The sequence below is a fragment of the Elgaria multicarinata genome, chromosome 1 (assembly GCF_023053635.1).
Source record: "Elgaria multicarinata webbii isolate HBS135686 ecotype San Diego chromosome 1, rElgMul1.1.pri, whole genome shotgun sequence".
Taxonomy (NCBI): domain Eukaryota; kingdom Metazoa; phylum Chordata; class Lepidosauria; order Squamata; family Anguidae; genus Elgaria; species Elgaria multicarinata.
In genome coordinates this window covers 20,510,307-20,534,279 of record NC_086171.1, presented here as the reverse complement: position 1 = coordinate 20,534,279, position 23,973 = coordinate 20,510,307, and the positions used below count along the sequence as shown (strand labels likewise).

Here is a 23,973-nt window from a genome sequence, read left to right as displayed (position 1 = left end):
GGACAATTTTCCTAGGGATTCATTGTTAGCCAGTTTGCTGGATGGAGTAAGAGCCTCTGGCAATAGAGATGTCTGTGTGAAAATGACGCCAACAGACAAAGGCCAGCGGTGGGGCCTTATGAGTATGCCAGTGGATGAGGAAGTTGAAAGCCTTCATCTAAGGTTCTTGGCAGCACCTCCAAGTAAGTCTTCTGTTCCAGGTTTACAGCCTTTGAAGTGAGTGTTTTGTAAGACCTCTCCAGAGCAGTCCAAGTTGTGCTGATATTCTCTAATATCCCCATCTGATGGTTTTATCCATGCTCCCATTGCAGATGGCAACTTTGCAGATGCTGTCTTTAGGTTCAATTCTAACATTTCATACAGTGGAGTTCTGCATGCGGTGACGCAAGATGTAAGTTAAAAAACAAGTCTACTACTCATTCTTTAATGTTCTATTACTGACAAAAAGGCTAACGTCTTTTATCCTTTTCTTAGGGCCTGTTTTCAGAAAACAAGGAGAAGCTAATAAATAATGCCATAACGGCATTACTCTCACAAGAGGGTGACATTACAGCATCTACTGCAGAGCTCGAAAGCCAGTTCCAAGCAGTCAGAAGATTAGTTGCTTCCAAAGCTGGATTCCTTGCTTTCACACAGCTTCCAAAGTAGGTCCTTGACTTTCAACAACAGCCTTGTAATAATCTACGGATTGTTTACTTTCTGGCCCGGTTCGGATGTAATAACCTACGGATTGTGGGGGTGGGGGTGGGGGAATGAGTGAGCATTTGGCTTCCCACCTGCTCACTGTTCTGCTTTGTATCCGGTTTACAGAACAACCCTGGGTTGTGCTTCATGACATATGAACCCAGAATTCTAGGTTTTTGAGGGGGAACAACCCAGAATTTGAGCCTGATTTGTTGTTGTGTTAAAACTTTGGATATTTCTCTCTTTCAACAACCAGGACTCCAGGTTCACACATTACGAAACACAACCCAATGCTGATGCTGTTTTTTAGGCTTCTTGGCAGTATCCAATAGGACCACTCCACTGCCATTGCTTCCATTGCACTTGTGGAATGCATTGCTTGCGTAACAGATTTTGTAGCTCTCCCCTGCTCTTACGTGGGCGTCCACAATGGCTCCTATCCAGATCGTTGACCAAATCCACTCCTGCTTAAGTTCAGTATAGCTTCTGAGTTTCCAGGTCATCCACTGACCCTCACCTTTAGTGACCCATCATCTTTGGCTCTTCAGATACAATTTGGCAACTCAGTTGCACTTAGCCATGTAATTCATTTCCCATGAGAGACAAGGTCTCACTGCACACATGCTTTTTTCTATTATACTTGGTGGCAATTCTTTCTCTTAACAGACAATATAGTGTCTGTTAAGAGAAACACTCCTTACTGCCAATAAAATTATTGGGCTTCTGTGAATAATTTTGAAATTGGCAAGTAGAAAATAATGACTTGACTGATTTTAATAACATTCAGGTTTACTGTTCTGAAAATATGCAGTTATCAGATCTGTACAGTTCACTGGCTGAACTGAGCTTCTTAAATTGGTAGGGCAGTTTTTAATTTGGTGCTTTAATACTGTTTCATGATATTGCTTCTGTTTTGGTACTTGATGTAATGCATTGCTATGTTGTTTTTAAAGATTCCGAGAGCGCCTGGGTGTGAAGGTAGTAAAGGCTCTTAAAAGAAACAATGATGGAGTAACTCATGCTTCCATTGATATGCTTTGTGCCCTCATGTGTGTAAGTACTTAAGTAACCTAACTATGCTAGAACAGGTTATTTATCTTCTGGGTTTCATGGGTTATATCCATTGATTCCGATCGTGAAGTGCTTCTGTAGGGAGATGACGAATTGTGTTGCCAGAGGAGTCAAATAGTTTTACCTGAACCCTTCGGTACTTGTTTTGAGTGATCCATCAGATGCTGTCTCCCCAAAGGGGAAGGCTGTTCATCAATCCCTGTCTTGAATGGTGAGGGCAGTGTTCTAAAAAGCTTTTTGCTCTCCTGTTGTCATTAAAGCAGTGGGATTCTGCATTCTCCCTTTCCCTTGATGGTGATGGGGACAGGGAGAGAAGCGTAAAGGAGTGGAAGCCTCAGTTGCAGTTGATGGCATGGACAGCATTTTTAGCCTGAGGAGGCTCGCTTACATCTTAAACTCTGTTTCATTGAAAGAAAACACAGTGTGTTTGCTTTGTAGAATGGGTGTTGTCTCTATATGTGACATCCAAGTAGACCACTAGTCTTCATTATTTTGGAACCAGTATAAAAAACTATGATCTGGTATCCTTTAATTTTCATCATGGGTTTCCTACTATTATTGATAGAGATCTAGCCTTAAGTATAATCTGTTCACAAAGAGGGCTCCTTTAAGTTTTTTTGGAGACTTGAAACATAATTCTGATGAAATGCTTTCTTTATCCCTAGCCAATGCATGATGACTATGATTTGAGGCAAGAGCAGCTAAACAAAGCATCCCTTCTTTCTTCAAAGAAGTTCTTGGAAAACTTACTAGAGAAATTTAATTCCCATGTGGTAAGACTTCTACAACACTCAAATATTAAGTGTCTATGTTTGGGAGGGAGAGAAGGGGAAATTCTGCTGCCTACATAGTTTAGAAATTTGGGAGGATATTCAGTTTGATCTCCGCAGGGTGTTTAGTGGACTCAAGATGTTATTGTGGACCTGATCATAGGGCTCTGTTGAATATTACATTATGTTTGTAATTGCATTTGAAAACTTAAGTGAAGGCAGTAGGTTTTGTTTGAAAACAAATTGGCATAGGTGTGCCACTTTATCGCTCATGAACCATAGAAGAAGTTCCTTCAAAGTCTTTGAAGAAAAATAGATGCTATCTCTGAAACTGTCAAATCTTTTTACTTCTAGGAATATGGAACGGGTGCCCTAGTTATTAGTTCACTTCTGGACTTCCTTACTTTTGCTCTCTGTGCTCCATATAGTGAGACGACAGAAGGGCAACAGTTTGATATGTTATTAGAAATGGTTGCGTCTAATGGGAGAACACTGTTTAAGCTCTTTCAGGTGAGTTTGGTGTTAAGAAATACTAAGTTTGCAAAGACGATTTCGCTGCATCCTGTTGCTAGTTAAATTGAACCAACGTTTTTTATAAGGATTGATCTTGCGAAAAATAAGTTGTATTAACAAGATCTAACTTTCAAATAAACAACCCTGTGGGTGATAATTCACCATAACATGTGACAGTGTGCAAGCTTTCCCATGTGCTTCTGCGCTGTCCTGTTCTAACAGAAAGCTCTCCTATCCTCATGAGCTATGAATCTATGTTGTATAGGCAGAGGTTCAGCTACAGAACTGAGAGGCCCTCAACACCTATGAAACTGTTTTAACATTAATGAGAACCAGAATGATGACTGCAGTTGTAGATCGGCCTGCTCACCCTGTCCCAGTATCATAAATTCTTTCACTTCGAAGAGGTCAGTTAATGTTGTACTGGAAAATATTGACATGCTGCTTTCTTATAATTTGTTTTTGCAGCACCCTTCCATGGCCATTGTGAAGGGAGCTGGCTTGGTTATGAAGGCAATAATAGAGGTAAGGCTTAAGTAACAATTTTGTAATATTTCATTTCCTTTTTCAGTGGGAATGGGAACAGCTGACTTGAGCAGTAAACACCTTGCATAAAAGGAGCGTCCAGAGAAGCGAGTATTCTGGGGGAGAACATTTTTCTGATTTTCTGATGGTTGTATTCAGCTGTTTCAGATGAAATAGGCATATGAGTTAGGTTTGACTCCTGGGTAGCTACAATGCAGTCATATTTAAAGATGTGATTTAAAAATACACTTCCTTGGTGGGTGTTCCATTTGAAATGTACAAATGTGTTTTAGCATTAGGTATCCCCTTTATAAGGGCCTGCCATTGGCAATTTCTGTAAAAATCCAAAGTGAGGAGTAACATCGCCATGACCAGGGCAAATAGCCAATCCCAAAGCAATGTGCTACTTTCCAGTTTCACAAAACCTCCTCACATTCTTGATTCCAAATGAGAAAAGGGGTTGGGTGAGGAGATTAGAGTTGCCATTAAGAAGGCATGGCAGAAGTGATCCTTTTGCAGTATGAGAATCTTAAAATGGTGTTCCAGGAAGCCCTTTGCTGAATTAGATTGTGTATGATGTAATTCTTTGTACAAAAGTATCCTGGGAGAAAGGAGCAATGGCCACTCGTTCCTTGAAAATAGAAAAGCCAGCAGTTACTCAAATCCGTTTGTAGCACCGTTCAGCACTCTCTGGTCTCTTGCCAAGGCAGTGAGCAGAAGTAAAGAAAAACGCTGTTCAGCAATGTACCTCAGTTTTACTTTTAAGTACAAACTGTGCCACGAGTGCAGCTGCTTATCTCCAGGTCCAAATGTTTCAGTAGTTGGTATTGTAAGCTAGGGAAAAGTCGCTTAACTTCTTTCATAGTTACCTTCTTGCCCTGTTTCCAAAGGAGGGGGATAAAGAGATAGCAACCAAAATGCAAGAACTTGCCCTCAGTGAAGGTGCCTTACCTCGTCACTTGCACACTGCTATGTTTACGATAAGCAGCGATCAAAGAATGCTTACAAATAGGTAAGTTTAGAATTATACCACTTACCATCCTGCTTTTATAATAGCCTCAACTTTATAACCTCCCCCTTCTCTCTTAAAACTGAACACAGCACATCTAGTGTGTGTGGGCATTCCTCCCTACCTTTTGCTCCCACCTCTGAGTAGACCACCTGAATTGAAACTGTCCAGGACAGAGATAGCAGCTGATAGGCAAAAGTATCAGAGAAAACATGCTGAAACCAACTGTACTGTGTTATTGGCAATTTGAAAGATAATCAGTGCATATTATCGGTGGTAATATTGCATTTCAATATCTGCTGGGTTTCAAGTTCAATATTGTTACCCTACCCGGTGATGTTGGGATGGGGTTACATCGGGGATTCGATTGCAGATACCCAACACAAATTGAGCAAAAGTAGTACTGTGAAACAATAATACTTTTTTTACATGAGCTGATATTTTCCTAGGAAAGAGGTAACACATTTCTCAGTCTCTTTATTTCTCAGACAGCTGAGTAGACATCTAGTGGGGCTCTGGACAGCGGAAAATGCAACTGCCTTGAATTTGTTGAAGCGTATTTTGGTAAGTGAAAGTCTGCTTCAAATATTGATCTATATTCAATTAATGATACTTTGCAGTTGATTCAATACGATAAGGAGAAGTCATTGTTGAGTAAATCTTACACTTTGTAATAAACTTGCTAATCAGTAGTCAGGTGCTGGGATCTAGAGGGTCCTTTCGGGCATGTATATGCACTTTGGCAGAAGTAGTAGAACTTCAGGTTGCAGTTCCTTGCATTATCAGAGACCACACCGTGGATGGATTCAAGAAATCATGGGGGCAAAAGAACCCATTGTTGGTTCTTTCCCTGACCCCATGCGTTGTTTTACACAATTATCTCCAATACACTGTGGGTTGCTATGTCATCTGAACCCAGCACGGGGCACGGTGGGAGTGGCTTTATACCCACCCTACAGCCCATACTGCAAGTCATGGGTTGTAAGGTGGGTAAGAAATGACCTCTGCCTTGCCACGCGCATTGTTTGGATGACACGGTAACCTGCACTGCATCATGGGTAATTATACAAAATGCAGTTGCATGACCAGCATACGTGGAGGCAGGGAAAGAACCGACTATGGGTTCTTTCGCCCCCGCAATTATGCAAACCTGGTCCACAAGTTCCTTGTTTCAGCAGAGTCTTGTTGAGTGGAGCTGGGGGTTGCTTTCAGTATAAGAACCTAAGAAGTGCCCTGATGCTGGATCAGACCAAGGGTCCATCTAGTCCAGCACTCTGTTCACACAGTGGCCAAATAGCCATCAGCCAGGGATGAACGAGCAGGACATGGTAGAACAGCACCCCTCCCGCCCATGTTCCCCAGCAACTGGTGCACACAGGCTTACTGCCTCGAATACTGGAGATAGCACACAACGAATCAGGACTAGTAGCCATTGATAGCCTTAGCCTCCAGTATGGGAGAGGCTTTTGAATCCTTACTGCATATATGGAATTCTCCACAGAGCCTTTGTTTCCTTCAGCCCAAATATAAAGTTCTCATGAACTCAAGGAAGTTTTCAAAGTCTTTCTCAAGCAGCAGTCCCCTGTGCCTCATGGCCGCCCTCTTTTGAAACTTCAGGAATTTTGGAATCCTGTTTCTAATAGGTATAGGTCCTGCTGCTCAAAGCGCGGTGGATGAGGCGTGGCAGCATTACCAAACCTTGGACATGCCTCTTTGGATCTTGACCTTAAAGAATAAACAGTTGTATAGGAAGAATGATATCAAGTATGCAGAGAATGTAAGGGCCATTTCGCATACATGGCAATCCTATATTCAGAGTCGCGTTTGAAGGCAGAATGAGATAGAGAACTGTAGTAAAACTTGAATCTTTTAGCTATATACACTAGCCAGAATACAGGCTGATCATAAGTCCCACAAACTTTATGTTAAAAGAAAGCCACAGCCCATATATTTAACTCAGCTGGGTTCAATCTCCAACTTGCATGGGTTTTTGGTTGATCCTTCAGTTATACTCTACTTTCTTTTTGAATTCAAGGAGCTTATGACTTTTTGTGGTTTTAGCCAGCAGGCTTACTCTTATACCTGGACAGTGATGATCCCGTACCTGAAAAGGATTCTGATCGGATGCATATTAGGGACAACTTAAAAATTGCAAATGTAAGTATGGAAACTTTCCATCTTTAAGTGGGCTTAAATTCTCTTGCAGTGAATTGTTGCTACTTACTGTATGGTGCTTGATTTTGGAACAAGAAACTCTTGAATCTATTAACTTAAACATCTTTCACGGAGACTTTTCACACTTGCATGAAATGAATTTTGTTCTACAGGATCAATATGGCAAGTTTAATAAAGTGCCAGAGTGGCAAAGACTTGCTGGGAAAGCTGCTAAAGAAGTTGAAAAATTTGCCAAAGAGAAGGTGGATTTAGTTTTGATGCACTGGAGAGACAAAATGGGAATAGCACAGAAAGAGGTAAGGTGCTTAATATTCTGTCTTTGTGCTTTATGTACCAATATACCCTTTTCTATTTAAGTACTTCCCTATAACTCAAGACTTCTTCAGTTGCTTGTTAAATTTTATTAATGTCATTGTGTGTTTAACTGGGTTTTATATATGTCCTTATACAAAGAGAAATTGGAGGCAATTTGGAAGTGATGACTGTGGATTTGCCTAATCCACTTTAGTATTCTCGATAGCATCAGAAGGGGCTCAAAATTATGTCAGTGATGTGGAGCGCCTGTCCTGTCCACTACTTCCCCTTGCAGCTCAGGCAACTGAGATGTTCCATGTGGAGAGATTTTGAATGTCTGAACTGGGGCTTTCTTTTCTAATGTTTTCAGTGGCCCCATTCAGAAAACCAGGGCCGGTGCCATACTATTTTGTGCCCTAGGCAAGGTGAGCTACTTGCATCACAACCACCACCACACACAAAAATTGCCAACTTCGATTCAGCTGTTCAAGAAGAGTTTCTGAACTATTATATTTTGCTTTTATTATGTTTTTTCTTAAAACAGCTAATTTGTATAAAACTGTGATCCTTAAAGGGCAGTACTGCGCCCCTTTGAGGTCTGCGCCCTTGGCGGCTGCCTAGTTGGCTTAATGGTAGCGCTGGCCCTGCAGAAGACACCTTAAGACATGTCTTCAACCACAGTGGTTAAGCCAGAAAGCCGGGCTTTGTTCAGAAGACACCTTAAACCATGGCTTTAACCATGGTGGAGAAAGCAAAAAGCCTTATTCACTGTGGTTAAAGCTGTGGTTTAAGGTGTCTTCTGAACATGGTCTGGCTTTCTTTGTTAAAGCCATGGTTTAAGGTGTCTTCTGAATGGGCCCAGTAATGTTGGACCAAGAGTATTGCAGCTATCCCTTCATTTTTGCTCTTTCCCATCTTTAATTTTTGTAGGAGTTCTATGCCCTTTGTGTGGTGGTCAGATTTGCTACACTTCCTTGATGCTGGGAAATTGGTTTTTATTGACGGGGGTAGTTGTGATTGTTGAACAGTTAGAGATGTGTGGAAGGAGCAACAACTGTATTTTTGACAATGAATTTGTGTACGTGCGTGAATGCTTCTTTCCTTGTGATTTGGTTCCTCTTTCCCTCTTCTGCTTGCCCATTCTTGTTCTTACTAATCTTTTGTGCATATGGCTTGCTTGTGGCTTTCTTCTGGCATTCTGCAATTTCATGTTTTAAATAAGCCAAGACTAAATCAAAATGACCCGGTTGCGAAATATGCTGTCCTTTAGTGCGTGTGGGCTCATTGCTTTATTTGTTGTTGACCTGGCAAGGGGGAGAAAAGAAGATGTATTGTGTACAGTCCTCTCTTAATCTCTGCAGTCCAAAGTACTCAGTGTGTTTCAACAAATAAGCTGTAGGCGGAAGACCTAAACTGCCTTTAGCTTCATATTAAATTATACCTACCATATGTGAGTGACTATATCAGTGCTTTAGAGGGTTTTTTATGGGGTAGGTGAAATGAGGAACATCTTCAGATTTATTTTATGGGTGTACTGCTTGTTGACTTGCTTGGTAGATGGCACATGTCACAGGGATTATAACTAAATTTTCCAGAGCTACATATTTACATTAAATTGAACCAGTAATGCGCTTTTGAAATAGTCTGTGTTTGGCTACACAATCTGGAGATGTGGTTTAGATTTCTGCCTTTGCAAGCAGTGATCATGGCACCTTGAAAGGCTTACTGTGTGAGATTATTTTAGCTATTCAAGGATTTGAGAGGCACTTCCATTAAATGTTCAATTTTGTTTTTCTTTCTACTTCCCAAACACTACCAGGACAGGAACAATATGGTGAGTCTGAGTCCTTATTCCTTTATGTAGGTTGCCTTGAATTGTGCCTGGTGTGTAGTGACTTGTCTGTCTGTATACAGTGGATTAGAACTATTGCTTGGCCAAGGTTTGCTTGCTACTGAATGTCTCAACTCTGCAAGAAAGTAATGATCTCCAATTATTAACTTACATACCCCCATCCCTAGTAAAAGTGTGTGTGTCATTCCAGATTAACATGTGTGATTGTATTGCACTTCCCAGTCAACTGTGATAACACTTTAACAATGCCACTTTCCTGCACATTGGTTTATATGTAACACAATATGATTTTATTATGCTGCTCCTTCTGTGCCTGGATACACTCATTGGCAGTGAAATGGCACCAATTTAGTAAAGCAGATAGCTAGGGCTTGGACAAAGGAGACTCTGGCTTTATTTGCTTAACTTACTTAACTTTTATAAAATTGGTTCATGTTGATACAGAAGTTTATTCTTGCTCTTTAATGCCCCCACCCCTTCAGTCCTGTTGTTTTAGCTAGGTGAAAAATGCATCCGTTCCTTCAGTTCAGACAGCTTTGTCTTTGAAAGAAAAATATATAATCAAATGTAACTTTTTGTTCAGTTTGTTCTAAACATAGTTTTCCAACCATTATCTGTGTAATCTCATTTCACATGTTGGACTCAAATTTAACTAATCTGTCTTTGCAGAATATTAATCAAAAGCCAGTAATACTGAGAAAACGAAGGCAAAGGATAAAAATACAAGCGAACTGGGATCTCTTCTATTATAGGTAAATATTTGTGGGGCGGTGTGTGTGCCAGACAACACGATAGTCAATGGTGGGGTAATAATCAGCGCCACATTGCTTATCTAGGGGGTACAAGACATGATAATGATCTACCGTGGTGTAGATTAGGATCAGCAATGAGTTGACGATTAGTCCACGCTGAGTTGACTCACTCATCCCCTGCCTTCTCCTGCTGTCAGCCCTCCTACTAGTATCCCATCATCCATTGCTGCCAAAAAATGTATCCTGCTGGCTGGACTAGAGTGGCGGCTGCTGCTTTGACCACTCTTGCCTTGAGACTCTATGGCTGACAAAATAACCAATGGTGGCCAAGGAAATAGCCAATGGTGCCCTCCACGTAACACGATAAACAGTGGTTCAAATAGCCAACTCTGCACAGTGTTGGTTATTTCAGCCAAATAACTGTTGGTTAAAAAAACCTCCCACCATACAACACGATAACCCCCATGGGTTAAATAACCAACCGTCAACTATTTAAACCACCATTAGTCATCGTGTTGTTTGAACCCAATTATTATGTTGCCGTGGTTTTTTAGAACTGCCTGTCTGATCAAAATTTGAGCGGTGCAGTTTCTCAACTGTCAGTAGTAGAGTGCTACATAAAATCTGCTTTTCATATTTTGGTATAGATTTCTTCAAGATCACGCTAGATGCAATTTGATTTGGAATTTCAAAACACGGGAAGAGTTAAGAGATACCCTGGAGTCTGAAATGCGAGCATTTCAGATTGATAGAGAACTTGGCAGTGCTAATGTCATCTCCTGGAATCACCATGAATTTGAGGTATGCCTTCACCAATGTTTGTGGTTCGTCCTAAATGGAAACAATTCCATTGTGTTTGAACATACCTGTATTGGTATCTTGTTAGAGATATGCCATAGTATAAAAAGCAAGCTTCTTTTGAAATTACATTGTGCTGTTACAGATCAGTGCCCTTTACATGGCATGTGTTTTGTAATTCCTTTGTAACTCTCCCCTCTCTCCTTTCACATAAGAGGGAATGCTTTTCAAGATGGAGCTTGTAATTGGCACTTAGTGACCTGATTCGCACGATTAGTGTGGCTTAAATAAGCCACAGGAGGTTGCAGTGCGTGCTGGGTGGCTTTTGAATATTCAAGCCAAGACAATGGCTTGTCATGTCCCCGACGGGGATGGCTTGTGCAAGGTTAAACAACCCTGCATAATCCATGATCTGTTTTAGGGTTATGCAAGGGTTGTTTCACCCTGTCACAATCTACCCCGCTGGGTTCAGATGACATGACAAACTGCAGTGTTAGTTTGAATATTCAAAATTACTGTCTCTGCATGCCTTGTAGCCCCCCAAGGGAGTCACGGCAGTCTATTTGATCATGCAAACCGGCCCATTTTAAGATATTTCTTTATTCTAAAACTTTGTCATTCAAATGTTATGTTTCCACTTCGTTATAAAAGAAACTTCTTTTACCTTATTTTCTTTTTCAAAAGGTGAAGTATGAGTGCCTGTCGGAGGAAATAAAAATAGGGGATTATTACTTGAGATTGCTGTTGGAAGAAGATGGAAGTGAAGAAAGTGGAGCAATAAAAAAATCGTGAGTTGCTATTATCCTAGCACAGCCTTCCTCAACCTGGGGCGCTCCAGATGTGTTGGACTGCATCTCCCAGAATGCCCCAGCCAGGCTGGGGCATTCTGGGAGTTGTAGTCCAACTCATCTGGAGCGCCCCAGGTTGAGGAAGGCTGTATAGCATTTCCTTTGATTTTATGACTAATCTGTGTCTATTTTTTATATCTACATCTGTTCTACTTTTTCTTCCTGCAGGTATGAATTTTTCAATGAATTGTACCATCGTTTCTTGCTCACCCCTAAAATAAACATGAAATGCCTCTGCTTGCAAGCGCTGGCCATTGTGTATGGAAGATGCTATGAGGAGATAGGCCCATTTGGTGACACTAGATATATTGTAGGGATGTTGGAACGGGTAAGTGCTTTTCTTAAATGACTGGTCGTAATGTAGTCAAATTAAGTACAAGATTATCTCCTAGGTTCCTTTAGAGTAGATGTTACTAGATAAATCTGCTGTAGTATTTGTCCTACATCACTGAAGGCACAGCCCTATCCATGTTAAGACAGAAAAAAGTCCTACAGCTTCCAGCTAGGGAGTTGTGGGACTTTTTCTGTCTAAACATGCGTGGGACTGGCCCGAAGGCATCTAAACAAGCATGTCTGGTAATCACAAATTGTAGAATGGTTTTCTCCAACCTGATGCCTGCCTGATGTTTCGTACTACAGCTCTCAGGATTCCTCACCATTAGCTATGTTGGCTAGGACTAATGGGAGGTGAAGTCCAAGACATATGGAGGTTGAGGAAGCCAGCTGTAGAAGATATCGATGCCCATTAAAACAACTGAAATGACATAGAACGATAGTAAATTTGCCCTGGTCATAGTAACATTGCTATCAATGAAATATAACATTTGCTAACATTTTTGAATTGAAACACCCATGTTGTTCAGTTTTGGGGAGGTATTTGCTGCCCTTCTGCCTAGCATATGAGGCTTGCAAGCAGGAAAGAAAGGAAAGCTAAAACGGAAGAGTACATTTAGAGAGCCAACTCTCATGACTGTTTCAGTAATGAGATCTGGTTTGAGCTCTTGATTTGTCTTTGTTTTAGCGAAGCCGCATTTTACTATATCATTGCTCAAGTTACTTTCCAGCACTGGTAGGGGGATGATAAGTGAATGTTTCACATTTTTACTATATAAAATGAAATAAATAAATAAATAAATTTACACACAGACTTGGAGGATTATAAAATAGTCGAGATTATATTATTTGTGCCTGTAGGCTGCTAGGTTAATATATAAACAGTTAAAGGGCTTGATATAATGGATAGCACATTTCTTAGACTTTTTTTCCTACTAAAAGGGTTCTTTGTACTTTTCTGTAGTGCACTGATAGAGTTGAACGGGACAGACTGATTCTATTCCTTAACAAGCTGATTCTTAACAAGGTGAGCAACCTTACATTGCAAGCCGTTAGAATTGTCAAGTTCTGAAATTCTGCAGTTTTGAGGCAATTTCAGTCCATGTACAGCAGCTGTTATGGCAGGTTTTCTCCAAACATTTCTCTATTAGTCACTTCCATGCAATTCATTTTAATTATAGGGATAAAATTGGAGATATTTCAGTTTGGATTAACAGTGATATTATTAGAAGTAATACAGAGGGCACATCATATGTTTTATGACGTTTTTATGATGATTGTTCACCCTTTGGATCCCTGGTATTGAACAGAAGAAAGGCCTTACTCCACAAACTCACAGTGCTTGCAAAAATGACTTGCCGTTTTACTTTTCTTGCAGAAAAATGTCAAGGAGCTCATGGATTCAAATGGCATCAGAATCCTTGTGGATCTTCTCACTCTAGCTCATCTTCACACAAGCAGGGCAACCGTACCACTGCAAGTATGAGACCTTTAGTTTCTTACCTTTCAGTGTATACTGTTCAGATGTGATCTACTAAAATATTTGTCCCTCATATTTAAAAGCTGCTTAGGCCTAATCTACACCAAGCAGGATATTGCACTATGAAAGTGGTATGTAAAAGGCAGGAGCCACACCAACCAGGATATAGTTCTATGAAAACGGTATATGGTATGTGTCAATGGGCCCCAACAGCTGTCAGTGCACTTCAATACCACTATAAAGCAGTAGTGTGGCTCCTGCCTTTGATATACTGCTTTCATACCACTTTCATAGTTAAATATCCTGCTGGGTGTAGATTAGGCCTTAGTCACATTGGAATTATATGAGATAAAGTTCAACTGGAGCCATTTCAAAGTTGGAGGTATTGACCCAGTTTGCTCATAATGGTGGCAAATCATGGGTTAATTAACCCAATTAATGTGCCTAGTGTGCTACTGGCACATTCCACAGCCATTCTGAATATTTACAGGGTTGCTATATGACATCTAAATCTGTGCACATTCATTTTGGGTTACGCAACTTATAGTTAACCTACAAGTACTACTTAGGTTAAATTATGGGTTGTTTAACCCACAATTAACCTGGTTCTTGCATCACATAGCACCCCCAGATCGAAGGTTGAATATTCAAAAAGGCTGTGGAATGCACCTGGCAAGCATTATAGCAAATCATGGGTTAATTAATATTAATTTATCCATGAATATTAATTAACCCACTATTTGCCACCATGACATGTGAATGGGCTAATAGTGTACATTGTTAGGTTTTCTAACTGTGCACTAATAGCTACTGGTTAGCCTATTCAAAGCACTTGTAGCATTTATCCGCCCTTCCCTATGTGACAGAATGACTCTCTTTGGGCCAAACTCCACAAAGGTTGCCAAGTCCTAGACATGTGGAAATTTCCTTGCAAAGGGATTACACTTTACATTTAAGAGATACCCACTTAACATTTGATTTGGTGGGGGGAAGTATTTCTCTGCTGGTTAATGTAATGATCAAGTTTGTTTCGGTCTTGACAGAGCAATGTAATTGAAGCAGCACCTGATATGAAGAGAGAAAGTGAAAAAGAGTGGTATTTTGGCAATGCAGACAAAGAGAGGAGTGGCCCTTACAGCTTTAATGAGGTAACATTCAAGGAATTTTATTTAAAGGAGTTCAGATGAAAGCACAGTGTGTTACAGCAGGCCCATGCAACCCTTTTCTCAAGGAAAGGGTGGGCATGTGTGTCTGCTTCCTCCATCTGTGTGCTTTCACCTATGCAGTTGATAGGCATGGATCTCAAGACCAGCAGATGTTGTGAGTTTTGCATGGCTGGCATTCTACTGATTTGGTTTCCCTGTGGTTATGATCATGGAAACACAAGAAGCTGCCCTATACGGAGTCAGAGCATTGGTCCATCTAGCCCAGCGTTGTTGACATTGGTAGAAGTTCTCCAGGGTTTCAGGCAGCAGTTTTTCCAGCTCTACCTGGAGGTGCCGGGGATTGAACCTGGGACCTTCTGCATGCAAAGCAAGTGCTCTACCCACTGAGCTATGGCCCTGTCCCTGGGTGTGAAAGTTGTCTTTTCCACTTCTTATTCCCTTTATTTGGAGATGAGAAACTGCTAGAACTAGACACAGGTTGGCTGGCCTGGAGTTATGCCTAGTCATTTTTTTCTTGGAGTAAGTGGGTGTTTCAGTTTCATCCTGATTGGTTACTATAGTTATACTTGGAAAATTTAACTTTCCCTGGGTCAGATTCTCTAGTGACTCTGGAATTACTGCTTATTTTGGTGTGTCCTGGTGCTGTGCAACTTGGATCAATTGCTTGAGTCATTTGGTACTGTTTGCACTACAGGGATCTTCCCCTTGTGACACACTGATAGTGAATCAGTGTGGGCTGTTTGATGGGTCCTTTTTGCTCAGGACTCTTAGGTTTGCTCAGATTCTGTTGTTGTTTGACCATTACTAGGATAGGTTCTTTTTAAGTATGTGGTTTTGTAAATATTTACATAGAATGAAAATGCTTAAAAGTATACATGATTTCTTTAGCATAACTTGTCAAAAAATCCCTGTTGCTCATGATAATGATTTTTTTCTCCCTGCTATGGTAATCAACTTTTAACTAGATGCAAGAATTGTGGACCAAAGGTAACCTGACTTCAAAAACGCGTTGCTGGGCTCAGGGCATGGATGGGTGGCGCCCCCTGCAGGTTATTCCTCAACTGAAGTGGTGTCTACTTGCCACTGGACAAGCTGTGCTGAATGAGACTGATCTTGCTACACTTATTCTCAACATGCTGGTCACAATGTGTAGCTATTTCCCCAGTAGGTACGGAATCTGGATTCACCTTAATCAATTATTTCTTCCAGCGAAATGACTTTGTGCAAAAAATCTTTTGTCTAGATAGTAAATTGGTCGTCCTTTGTATAAGGACAGACAGATCTGTTCACAAAACCACTTTGAGGGATGGGCTATTTTTAACCAATGATGAAAGTAGGGAAGGGAGTCCCAAAATCTGAAGCAAAGGGGGCCGGTATTTTTCTTAATATTGATCTAATGTAACAACTTAGTCAAATGCACTCTAGAATGAAATTGCAAATGGTATGTTAAACCACATTGAGAATTCTGATGACTATAGAACAAAACAAATTTAAAAGGTGTTTAAGGTAAAAGGAGAACTGCATGAACTAGACTTGCTGATTAGGGAAACATTTCTTTTATTTTAGAGATCAGGATAATGCCATTATAAGACCTTTACCCAGAGTGAAGAGGCTCCTTTCAGATAGCACCTGCCTTCCCCATATCATTCAGGTAAGTGAATCTGCCACTTGATCTTCAAGAACTAGACTTACTACTTCTTCTTCAATATGTTTAACATTCTTGTTTTATGCTGGAAATTTTTGGTTCAACTTGGTAGCATAGCAGCGATTTAACTATGAAATGAACAGTTTAAACAATACTAGTTTTTATTTGTATTGCAGCTGTTGTTGACTTTTGACCCCATTCTTGTTGAGAAAGTAGCCATATTGCTTTTCTACATCATGCAAGACAACCCACAGCTACCTCGTCTTTACCTCAGTGGAGTATTCTTCTTCATTATGATGTACACTGGCTCCAATGTACTCCCTGTTGCAAGGTGAAAACAAAAGGAATGTTCAGCGTCTGTTTTGTATTTAACTATAATATAAATTTGGCAGCAGGGTCAATGCGGGGAGGCAAAAGCGATCCTGGTGTTAAGATCACTGTTTCCTGAGGAAACAAACCAGGAAGTGATTGTGCTCCAGGCTTCTCCTGGTGCCAGGATCACTGTTTGCTGAGAAAACAATACAATAAGTAGCCTAAAGCCATCAGCCAAGGAAAGCGATCGCACTTGGGGTGGCATTTTAGCAGTCACATGCTGCCTATTTGGTCTGTAACCTCTTCCTCTTTCCCATTCTTGTGCCATTGGTCTCAGGGAAGATATTGTTGTAATGTGTAGAAAGATAGAGCTCTCAGACACTTCCAGTCTTCTCTTGGACATAGAAAGAGCCTGGCTTGAGATGAAAGCTGGTCTGTGTGTGTGTGTGTATATATACAGAGATGTGTGTGTGGGAAGATTGTGTGTGTGCATATGCGGCTTGGGCCCTTGAGACCAAAATGGTTGTCCACCCCTGAATTATATAGTTTGTTAATGCTCGTTAACCCCATATGCATTGATGTGGCATTTATTTCTGGGGTATTTTGCCTTAGACCTCTTTCCTATGGAGTCAGGCTATTGTGTAACCATGGCAGTATAAGGAGAAGGGGAAATTCCATAAAGGATTTGACACTAGACTGCTAATATGAACCCACTGCTTAGCGATGTAACAAGGAGCACTTGAATTATTCAAGTATGTTAACCTGTATCCTGAGCTCATGCCATTAAACTAAAAACAGTTACTTAACTAAATATATTAACTTGTCTTTTAGGTTTTTGAAGTATACACATTCAAAACAGGCTTTCAAGGCTGAAGAGGTAAGTGGCACTTACCTCTAGTACAAAACAAACTTATAATACTTTTGCAAGTGGGCCAATTCCAATAATTACTTCTTTGCATTTTAAGGTATCAACTATTGTTTGCAAGAGCTGGCCTATAAAGCAACCTCTTTAAGTAGCCTCTCCAAAAGTTGTTGGCTCCTTAAATGACATGTTGACAGAAGTTTGATAAAACAACATTTAAAGAGAATTTTGTTCTTCAGTCTAATAATTGGAAATAAGTAGCTAATTCCAGTTCTGATGAGTAAGAGTTTAGAAATGCTTTTAAACATAAAATGCCTTGTTGCGTGTTGTACAGTATTGTTGGTAGTGGAGGAAATCTGGAGAGTAATTTTGTGATCTTAAATATTTTAAATCCCAATTATAGGCTGTAATCCTATAAACACTTACTTAGGAGTAAATCCCATTGAAAACTATAACTTACTTTATAGTAAGTCCAATTACACTTCTATCAAACATGTACAAGATTGTGCTGTAACAGTGGCAAAAGTTAATAACCCAGCTATCAGAAAAGCAACACCGTATTTACACAAACATGCTTATTTAATTTGCATATATTTATGACTTTGATGGGTTCTTTTTTTCTCTTTTTAGACAAAAGGACAAGATATAGTTCAGAGAAGTATTCTTGGACATATCCTACCAGAAGCTATGGTGTGCTACTTAGAAAATTATGAACCAGAAAAGTTTTCTGAAATATTTTTGGGTGAATTTGATACTCCAGAAGCTATTTGGAGCAATGAAATGAGGTGACTAATTTGTACGCTTCCTGTGAAATGAGTGATTTATTTTACTTTGTTGCCATGTATTTCCTGATGTAACTTTCTGGTTATAATGAAATTATCAGATGTCTTTGTGGCTTGCCACAGATAACTGGATTTAATAATTTGGTGAAAGAATTAGTATCTAGAAGAACGTTAATATTTGTTTGCTGAAGAGGCCCTTTATAATTCGCAGGCGCCTTATGATAGAGAAGATAGCTGCTCATCTTGCTGACTTCACACCTCGTCTTCAAAGTAATACAAGGGCACTTTACCAGTACTGCCCCATACCAGTTATCAACTACCCTCAACTGGAGAATGAGCTGTTTTGTAACATTTATTACCTCAGACACCTTTGTGATAACCTTCGGTTTCCTGACTGGCCAATTAAAGATCCTGTAAGTTCAACTTCTTCTATTCTTCCCAGTTTCTAACATAACACAATTGAGAAATAGAAGAATTGTAAGAGCTGTGATCACTTGGCTTGCATATGAGTATACCGTAGTCTCAACAGGCCTCATTTCGACTTATGCTGTTTAGAAACTGAACTTAAGTTTAAGCTACTTGATGTCATTTTTTCACATATGCTTGAGATAAAAAAAGCAGATTTTCTAGTAAAGACGAAGAGCTAGAAGCCTGAGCAGTAGCAGTTCTTGCCCCTGCCGACCCAAAAATGACTCTAGAAGAACTCATTGGGAATTTTCTGTACCCAGGTCAAACTCTTAAAAGATACCCTAGAAGCTTGGAAGAAGGAGGTGGAGAAGAAAGCACCTACCATGTCTATAGACGATGCTTATGATGTCCTCCATCTTCCAAAAGGACAAGGACAGTAAGTTATATGTTCTTCATTGCAACCAAAGCTGATATTTTAAAATGAAGGCATCTTATTCACTTACCCTGCCTCATACTTGGCTCACTTCAGATTAGCTTCCAAAGCTAAAAGAAGAGTTACCATGGTATGGCCAGACTATGGATTGGCCTAATCAGAATTAAATAGCTCACACTGGCCCTGCTGGTGTTCTGTTGTGAACAAAGTCTCTAGTGTATGTGTTGGAAGTACCCCCCTCAAGCCTTGTTAGAACTGTGCTGTTACTGCTGCTGCCTGTGCTCAACGTTTAAGTAAGAAACAGACTTAGATGCTTTGCGTAGTAGCTTTAGCAATTCAGTTGACTCATCAAAAACCCCAGGGCTGCCTCTAAAATCTACAATTCAAAATTTCTGTTGCCAGAGTTCAAAATATTTATTATCATATAATCAGTGAGATTCCATTTTTCCCTGAATGACAAAATGTTGAACCCTAACTAAGCTCATTCTTTCTCTACCTGACAGGCATGATGAAAGCAAAATCAGGAAAGCTTATTTCAGACTGGCTCAGAAGTATCACCCTGACAAGAATCCAGAAGGTCGAGTAAGTGCTATATATTAAATAGGTTTTATGCCTGCAGGATGTGTCTTGACAGATCCAGGTGATGGATTATGAATAGGATCTCCAGTACATACATGGAGTTGCCCCAGTTAGTAGTTCAGTGGAGTGAGAAGATCCCTTTGCATGTGCTGAGCTACTCCATTGATGTGATCAAGGTAGCCTATGTGCACAGGAACTCCTGCATAATAGAAAAGCAATTGTATGTTTTGTAAAAACTTGATTTTGATCTTACTTTTATACTGTTAGTTTTACTCTACCTTGTGCCTGTTTGGTGCATTCTCTTCCCCTTCTTATTGTTTTATTATGATTCTATTAGAATATAAGCCGGTTTTGCTATTTAATTGTTTTACACTGTACAGCACCATGCACACCGATGGTGCTATATAAATTAAATAAATAAATAATAATAATAATAATAATAATAATAATAATAATAATAATAATAATAATTTGTACTAAACAGTTATTGGTCAGGTATTTGAAGTACTGAAATACTAGGTACAATGCTGTTCGTCCGTATAATGGTTCTGAATAGATTGTATTTAGCTTTGATGTTAACTGTATAGTCCTGTGTGTGGGTTTGTTGCAGGATTTTCCAGAGAAAGATACATTGTGGAACTTAGAAAAAAAATAAGACAGTAACCTCAAAAATGGAACAAGGTCTCTGAAAATTATGTAGTAGAATAGAGCCTTTCAATCATCCTTACCCAACCTGGTGCCTTCCAGAAGTTTTGGACTACATCTCCTAACATTCCTGACCATTGGCAATGCTGGCCAACCTGTGGATGTTGTAGTCCAACGCACCTGGAGGGCACCAGGTTGAGGAAAGCATTGTTAAATTGTAGCCTGTTTTACTTTTTTGTTTGTTTGCAACATTAGCAAATTCAATTTGAGATGAGATTCATATATGCTCCCTTATTCTACCTGCAGGATATGTTTGAAAAAGTGAATAAAGCGTATGAGTTTTTGTGTACAAAGTCAGCCAAAATGGTGGATGGTCCAGATCCTGAGAATATAATTTTGATTTTGAAAGCTCAAAGCATCCTTTTCAACAGACACAAAGAAGGTAATTATACTTAGCATCTGAACATATATATATTTTGCTTTTAGCATTTTAAGAGAAGAAGCTCTGTCATATTGAAAAGTGACACAGTTAAATCAGAAATGTTCTGTAAAATGTGCGAATTATTTATTTATTTATTTATTACATTTTTATACTGCCCATCAGCTGAAGCTCTGGGCAGTGCACAATCAAAAACCATAAAATATAACAAGTATAGATAAATTTAAAACATTAAAAGTTGAAAAGGCAATATAAAACCAGCTAAGTTAAAATCCACGGAAAGGAAAAGGTATGTTTTCAGAAGGCGTTTAAAAGATGTTACGTTTTCTGCTTTCCGATCCGCATGAGGGAGGGTTTTCCAGAGGGTGGGTGATGAATCTATCCCCTCCCCCACCTCTGGTAATTGAAAAAACTAAAATTCCAGCCCTCTAAGTGTGAATTATCAGAAGCAACATGTAACTCCATCCATTGTCTACCATTTTGCTTACATCTTGTGTTCCATAGTCACTTTGGTGTATAAAGCCAATTGCTTGGTCGTTGGAAAGGGATATATCAAGTGAACATATTTTGTGAATAAGCTAGATACCCATACATCAGCATTCCTAAGCTTCTTTAGTATAAAAACATAATCTTTAGTAAGATGTCTTCACTTAAATAAAAGGGAAACTTGCTGGTAGGAAACACAGGATTTGGTATAAAGCAGAAAACAAGTCACCATCAATAGAGTTGAGCAGCCAGTTCTCTATCTGATGTCCAGTTTGCCCCAAACTGACCAATTCAACCATACACTGTCCGAGAAGCTGCCCAGAATGTCCAGGACCTTCAGTACTTCCTCTAACTCCACGTGAAGAAGGAGTGGAATGAGTGTGGTGGGATGCAGCTCCTTTCATATGACCCAAGGAGTTTCTAGATGGTGCCTTGATGAGCAACCATTGCTTTGTGGTTACTTCTGCTGACAACTTTGTTTCTTCCTGTTCTGATGGAGGAGATGGACCAACCCAAGTGTGGTGATTGTTACCGCATTAAATCTTTCTCATTCTCGTTGTGAAATAGCTAACTCATTTAGTGCATGCTGCATCTAAAAATATTTATAAGCTCCTTTTAAGGGGAGAAACTTCTAGCTTTCTCTTCTCAGACCAAGGTGTCTTTTTTCCTTCTGATGCTACTGGGTTTTGAATCTGTGACATAACATAGCTTTTGTCTTTAAGTTTTTCATTATCAAACTGATTCAAACACTGATTTCTGGCATTCTCTTCTTTTCAAGATTTGAGGCCCTATAAATATGCAGGTTATCCTATGTTGATTAAGACAATCACAATAGAAACTTCAGATGACCTCTTGTTCTCCAAGGAGTCTCCTCTGTTGCCTGCTGCTTCTGAGTTAGCTTTTTACACTGTCAACTGTTCAGCACTGAATGCAGAAGAACTAAGAAGAGAGAATGGAATAGAGGTAGATTCGGAATGTTTTCTATTAAACTGTTATTTGCAAGATGCATTTTTAATAACCACTTTATAAGTTTGGCTAGAAATTCTCTGGGAAGTATGCTTTGCCTCAGGCCTGTTAACTTTAGGGCTGAAACTTTAGGGCTGACATTTAACTATTATTGCTGGCTATTTTGTAAAATTACACCACCAATGTTACATTTATCATGTATGCTATTAATTTGCAGAAAAATAAGCCGGTAGCTTGCTGAAAAACAAACATGGATGAGTTTTTAAACATAAAATTATCATTGAACTTGTGCCAAGCAGAAGAAACAGTATGTGCTTCTAAGAAATGTTGATTTGTATTACTCTAAATTTCTGATTAGCAGTTGCCTAGTTAAGAATACTTGAACTGCTGTTTACACAAGTAGGCATTTGGAATACTCAGTTTTACATTACGGCTTTTAAATAATCTCCAAAGATTGCAGAGAGAACCCTTTGCTATTTGGTACAGGTTTTGATAGCTTTCTTGCTGGCAGTCTACAGAAAAATGTTTCATCCTCTCAACAGGTTTTGCAAGAGGCCTTTAATCGCTGTGTTGCAGTCCTGACACGCTTTAGTAAACCAGATGACATGTCAGTCCAGGTAAGTATTAAGACAATCTTATAATAAAGGACTTGACCTCTGTGTGTGTGTGTGTGTGTGTGTGTGTGTGTGTACATGATCTTAAATGTAACATTTCATCTGAAACAAAGAAAAATGCCTTAAACCGAATCAGATCTCCAGTCCATCTAGCTCAGCATTGTTACACTGATTGGCAGTAGCTCCCCAAGGTTTCAGACAGGAGTCTTTTCCAGCTCTACCTTGAGATCTTAATGATTGAATCCACAACCTTCTTCATGCAAAGCCACAACCTTCTTCATGCAAAGCAAGTGCTCTACCACTGAGCTATAGTCCTACATGCTTGGCCATAAACCTGCTAGATAACATAGGACATATCACTGTTCTGAGGCTCAGTTGTACATGAAGTGGGAATTTATAACCTTCTTACCTAATGCAACATTAAACTTTATAAATAAAGAGCAGTTGTATTTCACAATGGAGGAAGAGGGGGTTAAACACACAACGTTACACTGCTTATCTGCCTCCCATGATGCTCTTGGCCATTCTTTTTAACTTCTACAGAATGCCTGTTGGCTCTCTCCAGATAGCATGCGTTATACACTGTCCCAAGCGCTTGTGGCTTAGGAAAGTTTTTTCTGTTTATAGGTGTGCGGACATATAAGTAGATGTTACAGTGTGGCAGCTCAGTTTGAAGACTGCAGAGAGAAAATAACCGAAATGCCAAATATCATCAAGGACCTCTGTAGAGTGCTGTATCATGGCAAGGTAAGTCCCTGTGTGGTTGTTGTGTTTCTGTTTTGGTCCAGCAAAAAGCAAAATGTGTTTATTGTGAGGAACATCTCACTCTTCTATTTTGTGGCGTTCACCCCATGTCTTATTCCTGCTGGAATTCAATATTCTTCATATGTCACCCGAGGCAAATAAATGTGTTCATTCCATTTTAGAACATTCCACGTGTGGCTTCCCTGGGAGTAGAATGTGTCAGCTCATTTGCTGTGGATTTCTGGCTACAGACGCATCTGTTTCAAGCTGGAGTTCTGTGGTATTTACTAGGCTACCTCTTCAACTATGATTACACACTGGAAGAGAGTGGTATTCAAAAGAGTGAAGATTCCAATCAGCAGGTAATCATTAGGAACTGTTAATCAGCTGCTAAGCTTCAAATATATCCCAAATAAGTTTTCTGAGATGGAGTTAGGAACTTATGTGCATTATTTTAAATTCAAACACATGTGTTGTACTTCTTAGGTAAAGCCTTGTGCATATTTTATGGCTTTGTCTTACACAGTTCAAGGGGCATTTTCTGTTAGTAAAGAAAAGTCTCCAGGCTGGGCTTTACTCCTCTGGTTAGCTCAAGAGGCTGGGAGTATGCTAATGACATTTTAAGCCTTTTCCCTCTTTAGAAGGAGGTTTCTTCTCTGCCTAGTTCAGGAATTAGGCCAGATTTTCTCTCCCTGAAGAAAAAAATAATACCTTGGCCAGTTAATCTCTTTGACTTTTTCATCCACCTTTGAACAAATAGAAAAGCTTTTTGTATTCTTTATGGGGGC

The 23,973-nt window shown here is 39.7% G+C and overlaps 1 protein-coding gene across 3 annotated transcripts in view; it reads left to right on the top strand.

Annotated features, from left to right (window-relative positions):
• DNAJC13 (DnaJ heat shock protein family (Hsp40) member C13) overlaps positions 1-23,973 on the top strand; it is a 57,444-nt gene that overhangs the window by 20,888 nt on the left and 12,583 nt on the right. For 2 of the 3 annotated variants that reach the window (XR_010025372.1, XM_063124316.1), the window contains exons 10-41: positions 16-182; positions 312-391; positions 475-644; positions 1,638-1,737; positions 2,421-2,528; positions 2,880-3,035; positions 3,507-3,563; positions 4,454-4,575; positions 5,061-5,136; positions 6,634-6,729; positions 6,900-7,043; positions 8,861-8,875; positions 9,563-9,645; positions 10,293-10,446; positions 11,128-11,231; positions 11,460-11,619; positions 12,589-12,651; positions 13,003-13,104; positions 14,148-14,252; positions 15,236-15,438; positions 15,837-15,921; positions 16,092-16,246; positions 17,059-17,104; positions 17,720-17,874; positions 18,083-18,284; positions 18,600-18,715; positions 19,216-19,294; positions 20,243-20,378; positions 21,640-21,824; positions 22,370-22,444; positions 23,069-23,188; positions 23,368-23,547. Coding sequence is in view for 2 of the 3 variants with exons in the window: in XM_063124316.1 (XP_062980386.1) it covers positions 16-182; positions 312-391; positions 475-644; positions 1,638-1,737; positions 2,421-2,528; positions 2,880-3,035; positions 3,507-3,563; positions 4,454-4,575; positions 5,061-5,136; positions 6,634-6,729; positions 6,900-7,043; positions 8,861-8,875; positions 9,563-9,645; positions 10,293-10,446; positions 11,128-11,231; positions 11,460-11,619; positions 12,589-12,651; positions 13,003-13,104; positions 14,148-14,252; positions 15,236-15,438; positions 15,837-15,921; positions 16,092-16,246; positions 17,059-17,104; positions 17,720-17,874; positions 18,083-18,284; positions 18,600-18,715; positions 19,216-19,294; positions 20,243-20,378; positions 21,640-21,824; positions 22,370-22,444; positions 23,069-23,188; positions 23,368-23,547 (3,799 nt within the window). In the remaining variant the exon portion in view is untranslated. The remainder of the gene's footprint in view (positions 1-15; positions 183-311; positions 392-474; positions 645-1,637; positions 1,738-2,420; positions 2,529-2,879; positions 3,036-3,506; positions 3,564-4,453; positions 4,576-5,060; positions 5,137-6,633; positions 6,730-6,899; positions 7,044-8,860; positions 8,876-9,562; positions 9,646-10,292; positions 10,447-11,127; positions 11,232-11,459; positions 11,620-12,588; positions 12,652-13,002; positions 13,105-14,147; positions 14,253-15,235; positions 15,439-15,836; positions 15,922-16,091; positions 16,247-17,058; positions 17,105-17,719; positions 17,875-18,082; positions 18,285-18,599; positions 18,716-19,215; positions 19,295-20,242; positions 20,379-21,639; positions 21,825-22,369; positions 22,445-23,068; positions 23,189-23,367; positions 23,548-23,973) is intronic. The other variant, XM_063124325.1, reaches the window with a different exon arrangement.